The following is an 18,079-nucleotide window of genomic DNA, read 5'->3' on the forward strand; positions in this document are numbered from 1 at the left end:
TTATGATTTAATACTACTCAAATCCATTTCCAAGTATAGAAGATTTAATTGTCGTTAAGAGTTTCAAACTATAAGTCTACTTATTAGATAGTATCACAGTTCAGAAATTCATCCCATTATAATAATCCACCCAAGGACATTACAATACTATGTGATCTCCTCTGCTAGTGTTCTAATTTTAAATGAGTTTACTGTTGAAAAGTAATAACTAATGAATCACACATTTTGAATCCATAATGCGATCTGGAAGGAATTTAAATACTTTTAATTATGTGTGCACATAATGCAAAAGCACAGGACACTTCTTTTTCTTAATGTTCTATTTAAAGACGAAGATGGCTAATGACTTACATAGTCTAGTTTTTTTATGTAGCACAGTAACATATCAATGTTCTTAATGATTATAAACTCAGTACTAAATCTCACACCCAGCCACAGACCACCACAAGAGGATATCTTACTCATTTCCTGGACTGAGGCAGGATCATTTCAAGATAATCAAGAGAAAGGGCCTTTTCAATCATTACTCACCCCGCCTCCCTCTCTTACTTAACCAGCTTAGAGTGATGAAGCCGTTTTCTTGAAAGAATACTACCAGTGGCATAGTCAGAAGAACCCAAGTTCACCTTTTATTTCTGAGAGCTCTGTGATGGTAAGAACACGTTTTATTTTTAGAGACCGACAAATGATCACAAACCATTATATTATTCACACCTCCTCCCAGGAAACTAGTCTCTCTAGAATTATATCAGGTTCAGGATCTATTTTATAAACTGTTCCCATAATAAAACAGGCACCGATGCAAGATAGCCCTTCTAAGTTTTAAAGATCAAAAAAGGAATCCTGTTAAGGTGATGACTAGTGCGGTTATATGTCTTCATTATTTCTGAAGCACGTATTCACCAACTTAAACGTTTACTTTCTACGACAGATTTGTTAGAAGAGTACATACTATATTATATGCTACCATATCTGAGAGGAAAAGAAAGTGCTCTACTTTTTTAAATCAGAAAATAACTTCTCAGTATTATATATCACTTTTTTTTTAATTTTATTTTATTTTTAAACTTTACATAATTGTATTAGTTTTGCCAAATATCAAAATGAATCTGCCACAGGAACACATGTATATATCACTTTTGATATTAAAAAAAATCAGTATGGGCAAGAGAAACCAAGTTCAAAATTATTCTTAAAGAAGCTTTTTAAAAATTAATGCTTATACATAAAATTGATCAATAATGTCATAGTTATTCTCAAACTAACTGTTTAGTTTGTGTTCTTCTCATTATTATGAAGTTAGGATTTCCAAAATACGATTCTCCCTGCAGTGTTAAACATATCAAAGGTGATAAAGAGTAATACACCATGAACCAATTTATATGATTCATATCAGTAGTTGATCTGAATGTACACATAAAATGCTTAAATGAGAGCTTATTATGAAAATGTTGAGAAGAGGGATAAAACCAAGTTAGCTGAAGAAAGGCCCCTTCAATAGTTAGCTCCCCTATATAAGTTAAGGAGGGTAACAATTTAAACAACATGAGTGAGTGAATTTGGGGGCATGCATGACAGTAGGGAGCAGCAGGATCTCGGCTAAAGTGAAGCTTACAAAACTCATCTAAAGCTATTAATTTTTTTTAAGTGAGGAGTTCAAAAAATGCAATACTCTGATTTCAAATAATTTCTTGATAGAAACACACTTAACCTAGGACAATGTCCCATTTTTTATAGAATAAGTTATAAAACACACATTTAAATAATACAGTAATTTAGAAAAGATCTTCTAAATTATTTGTTTACAAATGCCAGATTATAAGCCTGAATTCAGAAATTCCCTTTCACTTGATTTGTCTTTTGATACTGCACACAGTGAAAACAAAGCAGCAGAAACATTTGCTAGCAATTATTTGATAGCACTTAAGAATCTCACTCTGGGAGTCATTATCAATAATCTACATGCTTCATCTAACTTTGATTTGTAAAATTGGGCTGGTTGGTTTATGTGGAAGAGAAAATGTTGTACAACTACTTTCCAAAATATGTTGCAGGCTAACAAGAATTTTATATGCATGAGTTTTAGCTAATACTTAAAACATTCCTCCTTTATTTAATAATGCAAATTTTCTTTCTCTATTTGCTGTGATGTGAAGCAACTGCTTATCAAATCTCGATTCCTACAGTAATCTTATTTTTAATGAAAATATTACTAAAATTTCACTTCTACCTAATAACACCTAATAACTTCTACCTAATAATAACCTAATAACTTCTACCTAATAATAATTTTACTCAAAGCCTAAATTCTGGGCACCTCTTATGAGTTTTTCCTTTAGATTATATCTATTTCATTGTACTTTTCATTTTCTACTCATTAGAAATTGATGGTTTGGGTTACATTTTATTTTTCTAAAAGGCATGAGTAATTAAAACTCAACTAAATAAAAGGGGAAACCAGACACTTTTACTTTAGCTTTTCTTTAATTATAATTGTATAAAGGCTCTTTGTTGAAAAAAAAATTAATGCAACGTTTCATGCAGTTAAATTATTTACAAGGATGCTCACTGATAAGATCAAATACAACTTCATTATCCTACTTTCATTTTAATACACCTATAAGTACCCATTTGTAACTACTGGGAAGCACTAGGAAATTTTAAAATAAAATCTTATGTTTGTGGACACTACTAACAAAGAGAGAATCAAAAATGATTAATTCTACACTTTTCTTAGGAACATTTAAAATTTGCCTCACAACATCCCTGTGAGGTGGGGAGTTGAGTGTTCTCATGTGATGACAAAAGAAAAAGAGTATCAGATTACACACAGAACAATAGCTGCATCAAAGCCTTAAAAGAAACAGCATCTACAGATCAGTGCTATCTTGAAGTCTAGGAAAATTAGGTTGCTTTTTTTCACTATCTTTATCAGGAATAATAGTTATTTTGATTTTTAAGAGGCAGAAAATTTTCTCCATCAAGGGCTTTCAGGCTTCTGAAAATTAGATCGAGCAAATATAATCGCATTTTACCAAAGGAGCATATACAAGCTGCCATGCCAAATCATTTCTTTCTTCCGCTACTCAGAGATACCTTAAATGCTACCTAGGCATCCTGGGGAACTCATACATTTAAGTATCTTCATTATAGGTACTAGTTCTTTTGACTCTTCACAGTTAAATCTGTGACGATTAGAACTGTTTAAAGTGTCCTGTTTCATCCGTATCAGTTACTCTCTCTCAGTCAGGGACTATTTGATCTTTTCAATTAGGATAAACTGCAGATCCTCTTCTTCCATGGAAACGGTGCCTCCACTATGTTCCATAACTAGAGGTGGTCACAGAACTCATCTACCGAGGAAAACAGCTTGTCTCCATAGTAGGAAAAAAATCTTAATTGAAGGAAAAAAAACACCCAAACACCCTTCCAGTAGATATCAGGATGTAAAGAGTCCAGCTTTCCCATAAAAAGAAAAAATGTTCAAGCAGAAACTTTTCTTAAAGTGGGAAGTGGGGGAAAGGCAATTGAGTTCACTTAGATATGTAACTTTTCTTCTTTATTGTTTCTGCCCAAGATACCTATTTCTCTTCGAAACACTAAAATGTGATATTTGTCTAGGGCCTGACACCTCATATGTCCTGTGGGTTATGAGACCTCTGAGATAAAGAAACAGACTTTCTGACAATGTGTAATGGTGACAGGATGGCTTAGCTATACCTTTTAAAAAAAGTTGAAGAGGCATGAAGAGGCATTATACAATAGCACTGTTTGTGGACTCAGAAATACCCAGTGATATTATTCTTCATGTAACTGAACAAACTACTAATATTCATCTTCTATATCGCATGAGAAAAAAAATCTATTATTTCACAGAGCCAGAGATGCTTTAGGTCACCTCTTTAATAGTAATTTAACTTGTGAGTAAAGCATAACCTAAAATGATCCGATTACAAAAAACTATTAAGTCAAAGGATCAAATATACTTCCTAAAATCACTTTTGCTAACATGCTTTTCCATAAACCTTTAGACGCCAAAGCAGCTATGAAGGAAATATTTATATATAATTGTGTCTAAGGCTTCATATTAAGTATCATGGAGAACTTTTACTGTCAAAAATTTTAAATTAAAAATAATTTTGGTTACCAAAGTAAATGAGAGTAAAAAAATTTGACTACATTTACCTAGTGACTTAATTTTCTTTTTTTTTTTTTTAATTTTCTAGTTTGTATGCACAGGTAGGTTTTAAACTGTCCTGCAGCATGACTACAACATCTTTATGTTGCTTAAAGGTTAGCATACAAGTAAGCTGAAAAATATATGCATCCAGAAATGCAACCCCTCATAGCAAACTAAGTAGAGCACTATCGGCATAAAAGAAGCACTGGTCACATAACTGATCACTTAGCACAATCATCAACTAACATTTCTATAATTCAACAAGGAAAAACGGAGGATGAGTCTTTTCTAGAGTAATATTTACACTAGAAATCAGAGCTATTCACAATGAATAACTTACTATGTGTATTTCTATTCATATTTAATAAGCACACGCTTTACATTCATTGAAATAATGCTATGATTCATCCAGTGCATGCATTCCTGCTTAGTTGCTCAGTCGCCTCTGACTCTTTGCGACCCCATGGACTGTAGCCCGCCAGGCTCTTCTGTCCATGGGATTCTCCAGGCAAGAGCACTAAAGTGGGTAGCCTTTTCCTTCTCCAGGGCATCTTCCTGACCCAGGGATCGAATCCGTGTCTCCCGCATTGCAGGTGTATTCTTTACCGTCTGATTCATCTTTATCTGGTATCATTTTTAAAAGATTATTTACATTCTTTCTTTTTTTTAAAAAAGGACATTTTTATCAGTTATTTTCTCTTAATTAAAAAATATGAAGAAAAGAGTCAACTATATCACTAACAAAATCAGTTAAGAGGCAAATATACTCCCATCCCCTTGTCTATAAAAGTTCTTCATATAGTCTAGAGATAAAAAGCTAGAAAACCGGAAGGTTTCCTATTTTTATGTACGAAAACTGAGGCCCAGTGATGGGCTTTTAAAAAAAATAACAACAATTTTACAAGAAAAATCCCTCCTCTCAAATTGAGGGGTTTTTTTCCCTTTAAAATAAACTATTGATTACCTTTTAAGAAGTAAATATAAGAAAAGCATATTGTTATATTTATCAAAGCTTAGATTCTTAAAGCTACCAATTATGGGAAAGAAATCATTATAATCAATCAGACTAAAGAGTAATGGAAAAAAAAACTAAGAAACTAGGAATATATATGAAAAGCCACAGTTGATAGTGTACTGAATGATGAAAGACTGAGAGCTTTCCCTCTAAGATCAGAAACAAGACAGAGATGTCCACTCTTGTCACTTCTATTCAGCATCGTACTAAGGTTCCAAACAGGGTAATTAGTCAAGAAAATGAAATGAAAGGCATCAAGAATGGAAAGGAAGTAAAATTATTTCTACTTGCAGAGGACATGATTTTGTATATAGAAAATCCTAAGGATGTTACTTAAAAATCTAATAAAACTAATTAGAGTTTGGCAAGTTTATGTTCTACAATATCACTATAAAAAATCAACTGTATTTCTATATACAGCATGAAGAAGAAACAAGAAACAATTCCATTAATAACAGCATCAAAAAGAATACTTAGGAATAAATTCAACAAAAGAAGCACAAAGCTTATACTCTGAAAACTAAACAACACTGTTGAAAGAAACTAAAGAAGAGCTAAGTGGGAAAACATCATTATGTTCATGAATTGATAGACTGAACATTAAGACAGGTTTCCCTGGCGGCTCAGATGGTAAAGAAACTGCCTGCAATGTGGGAGACCCAAGTTGGATCCCTGGGTCGGGAAGATCAGATCCCCTGGAGAAGGAAATGGCAACCCACTCCCGTATTCTTGCCTGTAGAATTCCATGGACAGAGGTGCCTGGACAGCTACAGTCCATGGGGTTTCAAAGAGTCAGACACGACTGAGAGACTAACATACACACACACACACACACACACACACACACACACACCCCATTAAGATGGCCACCCAAATTTCACTACAGATTAGGTGGAGTTCCTATCAGAATCCCAATTTACTTCTTTATAGAAATTCACAAGTTGATCCAAACGTTCACATGGAAATTCTAGGGACTCATTATAGTTAGAACAATCCTGAAAAGGAAGGATAAAATAGGTGAAAACACATCCCAAATTTCAAAACTTACTACAAAGCTATCATAATGAAGAACTCGAGGACAGACCAGTGAGATAGAACTGAGAGTTCAGATATAAACATTTATGGTCAACTAATTTTTCACAAGGATGCCAAGAAAACTCAGTAGGAAAAGAACAGTTTTTTCAACAAATGATGCTGGGACAACTGGATATCCACATGTAAAAGAATAAAGTTGGGCAATCATATCCTACATCATATATGGAAATATTCAATCCTACATCATATATGGAAGTACTCAATCCTACATCATATATGGAAATACTCAAAATTGGCCAGATCTAGATAGAAGAGTTAAAAATCATTGAATTCTCAAGGAAAACACAGGTGTAAATCTTTGTGCCTATGGGCAATGGTTTCTTAGATATGACACCATAAGCAAAAACAACAAAAGAAAAAAAAAAAGATAAATGAACTTAATTAACAGCTTTTGTTAGCCCTGGGTGTTCTTTGGAAGGCATGATGCTAAAGCTGAAACTGCAGTACTTTGGCCACCTCATGTGAAGAGTTGACTCATTGGAAAAGTCTCTGATGCTGGGAGGGATTGGGGGCAGGAGGAGAAGGGGATGACAGAGGATGAGATGGCTGGATGGCATCACCAACTCGGTGGATGTGAGTTTGAGTGAACTCCGGGAGTTGGTGATGGACAGGGAGGCCTGGCGTGCTGCGATTCATGGGGTCGCAAAGAGTCGGACACGACTGAGCAACTGAACTGAACTGTGCTGCAAAGGATACCATCAAGAAAGTGAAAAGGCAACCTACAGAATTGGAGAAAATATTGCTATCCACAAATTATTCAACTTATAAGGAGTTAACATCTAGAATATATAAAGAATTACAACTCAACAACAAAGAGATAAAAACCCAATTAAAAATGGGCAAAGAATCTGAGTAGCTACTTCTTCAGAGACGATATACAAGTGGCCAATAAGCACATGAAAAAATGGTCAACATCAGCCATCAAGGAAATAAAAATCAAAACCACAATGAGATACCACAGCATACCTACAAGGAGAGCTATGACAAAAAAGAGAAACTAACAAGTGTTGATGATGATGTGGAGAAACTGGAACTCTTACATACTGCTGGGGGCAATTCAAAATGGTGCAGCTGCTTTGCAAAACAGTCTGGCAGTTCCTTCCAAAGGTTAAACATTGAATTACCATATGACCCATCAATTTCACTACTAGATATATACTTGGAGAGCTGAAAACCTATGTCCACACAAATGCTCATACATAAATGTTCACAGCAGCATTATTCATAACAATGGTGGAACTTCCAGAAAGTGGAAACAATCCAAATGTCTATCAACTAATGAGTGGGTTAATAGAATATTATTTGGAAGTAAAGGGAAATGAAGTATTGACATATGCTACAACATGGACAAACACTGAAAACATCCTAAGTAAAAGAATCCAGTCATAAAAGACCACGTATCATGTGATTCCATTTATAGACAATGTCCAGAATAGACAAATCTAGAGAAGAGAAAGTAGATGAGTGATTGCCTAGGATGCGGGGAGGTAGGTCGTGTGTGAAGGGCAAGAGGGAAGTGACTGCTAAGGTAAAGGCTTTACAGGTAGGTAATGAAGTGTTCTAAAATTGTGGTCATGATTGTAGAAATTCTGTTGTACAGTTTTGGTTGTACCCCGAATCACTGAATTATATACTTTAAATAGGTGAATTGTCTAGTATGTGCACTGTAGCTCAATAAAACTGCTATTAACAATATTAATGAGAATATCAATAGCTAAGTAGACCCTGCTAGAATTAAAAGGTAAAGTAATTCTTCATATGGGTATCTCTGTTAGCTCTGCTCAGGTGAATACATATATATGGGATATTTTTATGCTAATGATCAAGCTGCACCAACTTATTTACCCCTTTCTGTCATCTCAGTGACAGTAAAAGTACATGCATATTTTTCCACACAACACATTTATTCTTTATCTCTTACATGCCCTAATGACTAGAAACAGTACGCGCTACCAAGAAATACAACTCAACAAAGCTTAGCCAGAAGCTAAGACTCTAGACGGGAGTTCAGCAAGTGATGACAAATATGTGTTGAACAACGATAGGAAAAAAAAAAGTGAGACAAGGAGAGTCTGAAACATGATAGAGAAAACAAACCCTCTTGGAGGGTTATGTGATTTTGAAGACAATTAGACTAACTCTGTTAAACTCAAGTCTTAAGTTGATTAGAGTGACTGCTGTTCAAAGACCATAACTAGTTCATTAATATATTTTAGCCTTAATGTCTTATGAATCTGTAGGTGTAACCCCATACTTGAAGCACTGTACCAAGGGCATTCAGAGCATATACTCTATTTTTGGGAGGAACATCGTTCCCTTCATATGTTTAAAGAATGCCTACTGTATACTAATCATCGGTGATATAAATGAATAAAGCACAATCATTGCCCCAGGAGAGACTGAGAGGCTAATGTCAACCTGTACATGTCAGTTTGGAGGCAACAGGGATTTAATAGAGGAGACATATAATTCAGTCTGGAGACATGAAACAGAGCTTTTTAGAGGACGTAATGCTGGAACTTATAAGGATATACTGGGGTTCATCAGTTGGTGATCAAGTTAGAGATCGAGGTAGGAGGCTCAGTGGTAAAGAATCCACCTGCAATGCAGGAGACTTGCAGGAGACATGGATTTGATTCCTGGGTCAAGAAGATCCCCTGGAGAAGAAAATGGCAACCGACTCCAGTATTCTTGCCTGGGAAATCTCATGAACAGAGGAGCCTGGCAGGCTACAGTTCATTGGGTCACAAAGAGTCTGACAAGACTAAGTAACTAACAACAAAAACAGAGGTGGGGTGCAAGGAAGCATGGAGTGTGTTTGTGTGTGTGTGCACGCACGCGTGCGTGTGTGTGTATACAGTCACTCCAAAGAAAAGGGAGAACATAAAAAAAAAACCAGGGAGCAAAGCCTTGCAGATGAGCAGTCTCACATCTGCTTGGTTGTAAGCGGAGTGCACGTGTGCTCAGTTGGGTCTGACTCTGCGACCTCATGCATTGCAGCCCACAAGGTTCCTCTGTCCATAGCATTTTCCAGGCAAGAATACTGAGTGGGTTGCCATTTTCTACTTCAGGGGATCTTCCTGACCTAGGGACAGAACCCACATCTCTTGTGTCTCCGGCACTGGCAGGTGGATTCGTTAACCACTGCACCACCTGGGAGTGGAAGACCAAAAGCAAATGCGAGTAGCTGCTACAAAATCACAAGGTGATGAGGCTGGGTGAGTCTCATCCGATGACCATGGACTGGTCTACATACATCATGCCATTGAAATATTTTAAGGAGAGAAGGGACATGGTCAGATTTTTTGTATTTGAGAGTAGTAATAATGCCTATCAGAGTAGTATGTCACCAAAGGGTAAATATCCAGGATTCCAAATCTTCAAATCATATCCTTCCAAATACCACCACCAAGAACTTAATAAGGGCATTATGACAACAGATGTTACTAGGTGGGAATTTGCTTAAAATCATTACCTTGGGCTAAACCATATATATTAATATCTCATAAAGATTCCTTTTGAAAATCTAAACTAGATCACATAATCTTCATTTCTCTGGCCTTGTGTTTTAAAACCTGTAGTGTCTTTGGATGAACCATGTATTCCCACAGACCTGGCAATTCCATACTGTCATATACCACACATCACAAGCGTCACACTCATGCGGCTTGCTTGGCCTCTGCCTCTGTTCACACACTGCTATTCTAGCGGGAGGAAAGACAGAAAGCCAAGTCCAAGGAAGAGAGTTTCCCCCTAAGTCCTGGAGTCTAACTGTCGTCATCACACACCGCCCTTCCGATGGAATCCCCACCACGGTCTTCAGAGAACACAAATGGAGGGAAAAAAGAATCTTCAAAAGTCCTCCCAGGAAAATTTTTCAAGTCCCAGGAAAAAGGTCATAATTAATCTAAGATACATCTGTTCCTTTGTGAGCGACAGCACCCCTAGCTCCAAGCTAGTAACTCTGAAAATACAAACTAACAATTCCAAGGGATGGACTGGTGAAAATTCTTCCCATTAATTTCAGTGGTAAGGCAGAGAGGAAGGGGAAGGACAATCTCTAATTGGAGGTACGTTAGTAATGTCATTATCTCATATGAATAGTACTTTTCTTCTTGCAAATAATCCATATTAAGTGATAATTCCCAACCAAAATGCTTTAGAAAACATTTATATTTTCCTCAAAATCTTTTAGAAGACATTAAAATAGAATGAAGATTAGTGTTTAAAAATTTAAGATAGGAAATTGAAGTATATATATATATGTAAAAACCATGTTGGAGAAGACTCTTGAGAGTCCCTTGGACTGCAAGGAGATCCAACCAGTCCATTCTGAAGGAGATCAGCCCTGGGATTTCTTTGGAAGGAATGATGCTAAAGCTGAAACTCCAGTACTTTGGCCACCTCATGCGAAGAGTTGACTCATTGGAAAAGACTCTGATGCTGGGAGGGATTGGGGTCAGGAGGAGAAGGGGACGACAGAGGATGAGATGGCTGGATGGCATCACTGACTCGATGGACTGAGTCTGAGTGAACTCTGGGAGTTGGTAATGGACAGGGAGGCCTGGTGTGCTGCGATTCATGGGGTCGCAAAGAGTCGGACACGACTGAGTGACTGAACTGAACTGAACTGAATAAAGTAAACACTCTTTTTCACTATACTTTTATTGCATCTTATTCGAAAATACATGGATTACTTCTAAGTTCCCAGAAAAATGCAGACCTATATATACTGCCAAATTACCATAGCACTTCTCACAAAATGCTACCTGTTTACAATTAGTAAAGGAAATTCTGCTATCTCCACAATGTTGAGTTGCACTCTCTCACTAACTGTTTTGGCCTTCAAATTAATTTTGAAAAACTAATTCTAATTTTGAGGTTTGATTTGAGGTAGAATAACAATATTTGTAACTGCAACTATAAGGGGAATCCTACAAGTTACATTTTTTATCTACAATTTTATCAATGATAAAGCACTTCTTGTGAAATCAAGCCCCAGCTTTACACAGTTTTATTCAAACAAGAGTTGTCCACAGAAATTATTTCTATTTTACTATTTTTTCTATAACTCTAGAAGTTATTCATGAAAAGAGAAACAAATGTCACAGCTGTGGAGAATATAGTTCTCCAGAGCTCCTAACAGTTTTTTTCTGTTTGTATCATGTTCAAATATGTACAAAATGTATTCAAGTCAAGATAAAACACTGCTTGTCTTTTTAACGTGTATATTTTCCAATAAAATTTAGTTTCTGAAAATGTACAAAACTCTCTAATCACAGTTTTAAAAATAGTAGCTTTTGGAAACTGATAATAAATGAAGTAATTAATCTATTAAATACAAGTGGAATAAACCCACTCAGATTATGGTAAAATTGTCATTATACTGACTTAAAGCTAATCAACACACTAAGGAGGAATGATTCTGCATATATCCTTTAATGAATATCTGCTGGGAAAAAAACCAAGTGGCAGAAAAATCTCTTTAACAGAAGATACATGCAATACCCCCAAATGCATCAACTCTAGCAGCACCATGAGAACACATTATCTAAACTTTAGAAGAATTTAAATGTAATAGGCGCTCCAAATAGCCAATTTTCCATTAAGATAATCAAACTTTTTAAACTTTATCAGTATAAAAATAGCTTCATGAACTATTGCTATATACACATATCTGCTCTCAACTCTCAAAAATGTAACAGCAGCTATTTATCACTATATTACTATATATCTGAGAATCATCAAATCACAATGAACAAAATAAAAAATTGCAGTTTTCAGCATTACATTTCAGTATTACCCTCTAACAGCCCTGGGAAACTATAAAATTAACTATTTCTGAGAGAATTTTAGATAGCTTTATATCTTTCAAAATATCCTAGAGTTCATTGAGAAATAACGAGTCAATTCCAAAATTCCATATAGCTGATACTATGAAGAAAACAAATCCCTCCTGGAATGAGAACACAAAACCGTCCTCCATATTTTATATATATAGATGATGTATATATTATCAAGCATACAGTATTTTATTTAGGATACAGATGACTCGTGAACAACACAGGGAGTTAGGGGCATCAACCCTCAATGCAGGCAAAAAGCCATGCATAGCTTTCCAGGTGGTCCTCTGTATCCTGGGCTCCAGATCCATGGATTCAACCAACTGAGGGTTGTGTGTTACTGTTACTTTTACTATTGAAAGAAATCCACTTGTCAGTGGACTCTGTAAGCTCAAACCTGTGCTGTTCAAAGGTCAACTATATGGCTGATCTAAGACTACAGCCTCCAAGGGAGCCCTGAACACTTTAGTGGGCCAGTGTATACCTGTTCAGTCCCAAAAGGATATTATCAGTTAGGTTAAAAAAAATATTTTCTAAAAATAGCAATTCAGGTAAAACTTAATACTATTTCCCCAAATTAGTAAATGTTTTCATCCTCATAATCTTCCTATTTTACACATCTCCAGACTTCTAAAGCATTCAAATCAATATACTTTTAAAAGCGTTAATTCATCAGAACTTGTTTAATGGAAATATTTTTGCACAGTTTATAACAAGGACACAAAAAAGTACTGTAGCACTTGACTAAGGAATACCGAGCAGCTCATACATTTTAAAATTTAGTTCAGCAGCATAATTTTTAAAAAATCAAAGAAAAGAGTAAATAAAGGTAACTCTATAATGCCAGTAAATAGAATTTAGATATAAAAAGTTGTACTGGCTTAGTAAATAATAAAATACAAAAGTAATTTTAAAAAAGTATTTGTGAATGAAATTATACGCCTGGAACTTGCTCTAAAAATACAAACATGGAAGAGTGGGTAGGATTAGAAATGAAACAAGACTGGCCATTTTTTCCTAAATTTTGAAGCTCAGAGATAGGTTCGTGGGAGTTCACTAAAGTATTATCTCTTTCAAATACATTTGAAACTTAGTGTAAGTTTATTTATTTATTTTTTTAATTTAATTTTATTTTTTAAACTTTAACAAAAACAATCTTGCTTTTCTCTTTAAAACTAAGTAGTACTTCTTAAGAAATAAATAAAGCTTATAGAGTAAATAAACTATAAATATATTACTAAATTTTCAGGACCGAATGAAAACTCAGGGCCTTCTTTTTGGCATGTTAACTCATGAATCAGTAAGATTTAGGCATAAAACTTAAATTTTAAGAAGAGCACAAGCTGGCTTGCTAAATAGCTATTACTATAATCAACTCAATCCACTTGACGGACTAGATCACTGTTTCCCATATCCTTCCATCTTTTAAAAAACACACACACACACATAGATGTTCTAGTGGTTTTGCTCCTAATTTAGCAATAAAATGATATCAACCAGAACAGAGGAATGTTGGCAGAATATCTTTTTTGCTGTTCATTCTTTCCTGCTGAAATAAGTACCAAGGAAGAATGGCAAAAATAGTATGTGCAAGCCTTAAAAACACAGATTTTAAATGTTTTTTTTTTTGCCATGGTAAAAAAGGATGCTGTATCAAGTTTAAATATATGTGAGTTTCAGATTAAAGACAAATTATTTTAATATTCTTTGTGTAATTTATGAAACATTGATCTTATTTCTATATAGTTTTCCTGACATAGAAACAGTTTTTAAATTTCTGACACAACAATGTGCTTGTTTTGGGGATTAGACTAAAATGCACTGTTAACTAACTTAATAGGACCTACTAGGATCAAAAGTGCTGAGCTGTAAACCCAAAGCTGTTACTAATAACCCATGCAACCTAGGACAAATCATCCAACTTCCGAAATGCGTCAAAGGCACAGGCTTTCAAACTTTGATGCTTTACCCTAGAATCCAGACCACGCTAAAATATGTATGTTCCTGAAACACTGTTTCTTCTCCTAATGTTGAGTTTTATTTTGTTTTTTCCTATTTAATTTTACATTTCATTTTTTTCAGAATGAAATGAATAACCTAAGTTGATTTCAAACCACTATAGTTTGAAAAATCCTAGATTACACCATCTCTGAACTCTTTAATGCTATTTTGATATTCTAACATTAGTTGTAAATGATTCAGTTTTCTGTCTCAGGTAGAAATTTTAATTTTAATCAAGTAACTTAATATTGACTGATATAAAATAAAAACAAGTTCAGACGATAAATCTTCTAAAACTCTAAAGTATTTTTTATATAATAAGAAAACTCTAAGATTGCATAATGCCTTTAATATAATCAAAAGCTAAAACTGACCTGTTAAATTTCATTTTCAGAACTCAAATATCTCCTTGGCTAACCTATATATTCCAGTAGTCAAAGAAGCTGTATCTTCACATCAAAGAAAGTAACTCCTACTTGACTCCCAAGAACAGAGAAAATCAATAGATGACCAGTCACAGTTAGTAATTCCAAGCACTGAAGATTAGAAAAGTAATAAACACTCAGAAAATTCTAGGTGCAAAAAGTAGATTAGAAACAGCTTTACCAATGATAAATACAAAAGTTCTTATTTCTTAACGCAACAGTATTCAATGCACATGTCTTGTTTAAGTTTTAGCCAAAGAAATCAAGTTTATAATTATGTTCACTGTAGTTACATCTATTTACTAATTGGATGTGCTAAACAGGAAAGAAATTTTTGCTTTCCTCAATACATATATTTTAAAAACTGCATATGAATCACATTGCTCTTTAGTAGTAACTGTGTATTTTAAAAACTAGTATGGTTTACTATCAGTGTAAACATACAGTCTTCAGACTGGATGAACCACAAATGTTCACACATTCAGTCACTCTTACAGCTATAGCAACGAGAATGCGCTTATCCTGAAATACTTAGAGCATCGCCTCTATGAAAACTCCAAAATGTGCCTCTTTGATGCAAAATTATTTGCATTTTTAGAAACAAACTGGAATAGCCTCATAGTCAAACAGTTTTCCCCCCATTCATTCCTAAGAAAAATCTTAAATTTCTTCTTCCTCGGGCTGAGTATGAGGTCCCTCAATGCCTCTAATAAGTTTAGTCCTGTACCCCTAATATTCAACCAATTCAATCAAAATTAAAATTCTCATGAAAAGAGTTGGAGTATCTCACTTCACCATTCTTCTGAATATGCTAAAGAATTCTATTTTTTTGAACTGGTCCAAAGAGAGATGAATGACAAAGGAAAACTTTTTTCTTAATTTTAATTAAAACTACCTAGGTCAAAAGTTTCCAAAGAAGGATAAACATAAAGACAATGACTGATAGGTATTCGTTTACATTTGCAGATTCTCAGATCTCCTTACATCCTAAAAATACTCCAATATGGCCAATAATTAGTGTTACTGGTTTGGAACATATTTAGAATAAATCGCAACTTTTTAAAGTATCAAATTCTTTAAAATTCAGAAGCATGTGAAGATTTATCTTTTGTTAGTTGATGTGCAAAAGTCAGTCCGACATTAACAAGTTCATGCTGGAAGTTACACCAATAAACCGTTTCCTTGTTTGAAATTATACAGTGAGATCACCTCTAAGTGACAGCAAAGCTTAATTTCAGAGTAGGAAACCTAATTTTAAAAAAATTTTTATAACTCTCAAGAACATACATGAAAATGGAAACCAGGTTAACAAAGAGGGTCTTTTACAGGCTGGGTAAAGAAATAAATAGAGGAGATTTGCAATAACATGTTGTCTCACTGAAAAATGATTTGTAGTATAATTAGCTCAATAGCCCTCTTTCTACAAAGGCAGTGGAGATTGCCCACTCCAGTCCATCTAGGCAACTATAAACTATAAATCAGCAAAACTTTTCTGAAGTTAAGAGTTAAAAAAATAAAAAGTCTGACCTGGAATTTTAACTCAGGGTTGTAACTTTGCAAGATTTATCTGAAACCGAGTGAGTTTGTACACGTTACTTAATCATGATGGCTGAGCTGAATCTGTACCTATGTGTGAACGGCAGTGCGTTCTGGGTGGGTTCAGGCCGTGGCTCCGAGTTCTGCGTCAGATCAGGTGTTCTCTCATCATCTGTCCCGTTGATGCTTTCTGGTGTTAAAGGAGACTGAAGATCCCCACCTGCTGATTCCTTTAAAAAAAAAAAAAAAGAAAAAACGCCATGGGGGTTTAAAAAGTGTTACAGTTTTGTTAAAATATACAAGATAATCTAAAAGTTAAAACTGACTCTGATATATGCTTACTTATGAAATATGGTCATATTTCAACTGAAATTTGAATCAAAGACTTAAAAAATGAAATTTAAACAGAAAAAATTTTAAAGCAAAGCAATGCACAAGAAAACTATCTGAAATGATAGAATTTAAAAATGTAAACATACAATTTAGAAATGTAGCTTCAAAGAACTAAAAAACTTGCAGGTTATATAAGCAATTAATTGGCTAGATGTTCAAATAATTATTTGAGAAGAAAAAGAAAATAAGACAAAGCTGCAAGATTATTATTTATGGGAGGACAGGAAGAGAAAGAATGAAATCTTAAGTCTCAATTTTTTTATCTGCCATAGTTTTCAGTTCTAAGAGTCATTCAGAAAGGTAATTGGAAATATTCCTGTAACATTATATACAATGATGTTAGTGTATTTCAGCTTTTCTTGCCTGCTACTCATAATGAAAGTATTTCTCTTTGCAAAATTTCCTGTTTTATTTCTATCAAAGTGAATTTAAGTTATCCCACTGGAAAAGAGATGGAATTTAAAACAAAGCTCACTCTGACACTTACTCTTATGACTGTCATCAGCAGATTATCAGAAATCAGAATGAGGTGTCATTTGACAAACCCATTAACCAGGGAAGGTCCCAGCACAAGATGGTTAAAGAGCAGCTTGGTGGACCCCTTACAATCTCAGACCAATAAAACTTCAAAACTGAAATATTAGGCTAAGTTAGGCAAGAAAATGAAAACATTAGTGTTCAACAGGGGAGTGGCTGGGGATAGTCATAATTTGTCAACCTCAAAGAATGTAAGATCTCCTCAAATAGAAACAAGACGAATATGTGTAATATAGGAAATTGCTTATAACTAGAAAAAGAGGATGATATAAGGAGATATCTAGATTATGATAATTTATATACTTTATGTAACAATTATTACTCATGGAGAAGCACTAGAAAGAAACTCCATTTATACCAAGAAAATCTAAAACACTCAAGATTTACTGCATTTGAAATGTCCTTAATACACAATATAGGTCAAACCTCTGACCTTATAGATTCAAGAACCACTGCCCAAAGAGATCAACTGACTTTCATAGGATTGAATAGCTAGTCACAGAGGTTCTAATAATCACTTACAATAAACCAGTGCCATTTGGACAAATACAATTTATTGCTAAAATGAACATTTTTAAAATTATGACATTTACCAAAAAAAAAAAAGAAAGAAACTGATTTTCTTTGAATACACACACTCACACACATAGAATCTATTTTTTCTATACAGTGAATTCTAAAAAATCTTGAGGAAAAAGTTAAGACATACTAAATCTAAATCAAGATAGCTACTACAATATGTTTAATGCTACACAACCTGACATATTAAATGGAGAAAAATAAAAAGCCCATGACTTTTGCCTGGCTGCAAACAAGTGATGGAATTAAATAGATTTTTCTCAGTTTAAAAGTCTTAGTCAACTGACAGCTAAAAGTTAATTTTTTTCAACTCCAATGAAGAAACATTTGGGTATTATTTGATCATATAGCCCCTTTCTCTATTAAGTTAACGGAAATACAGTATTTTGCAACTCTGAACTGTGTAAGAAATTTCAGGTTTAAAGTCAATCATCACTCTTGATTATATATCATTGACTATTTAAAAGAGTCCCAT

The 18,079-nt window shown here is 34.4% G+C and overlaps 1 protein-coding gene across 2 annotated transcripts in view; it reads right to left on the bottom strand.

Moving 5' to 3' along the window:
* The window catches only part of HOMER1 (homer scaffold protein 1), a 135,047-nt gene that overhangs the window by 49,813 nt on the left and 67,155 nt on the right, over positions 1 to 18,079 (bottom strand). For both annotated transcript variants that reach the window (XM_055536661.1, XM_055536660.1), the window contains exon 5: positions 16,186 to 16,325. In XM_055536661.1, the coding sequence (XP_055392636.1) occupies positions 16,186 to 16,325 (140 nt within the window). The remainder of the gene's footprint in view (positions 1 to 16,185; positions 16,326 to 18,079) is intronic.

Source organism: Bubalus kerabau, chromosome 10 (genome assembly GCF_029407905.1).
Source record: "Bubalus kerabau isolate K-KA32 ecotype Philippines breed swamp buffalo chromosome 10, PCC_UOA_SB_1v2, whole genome shotgun sequence".
Lineage (NCBI taxonomy): Eukaryota > Metazoa > Chordata > Mammalia > Artiodactyla > Bovidae > Bubalus > Bubalus kerabau.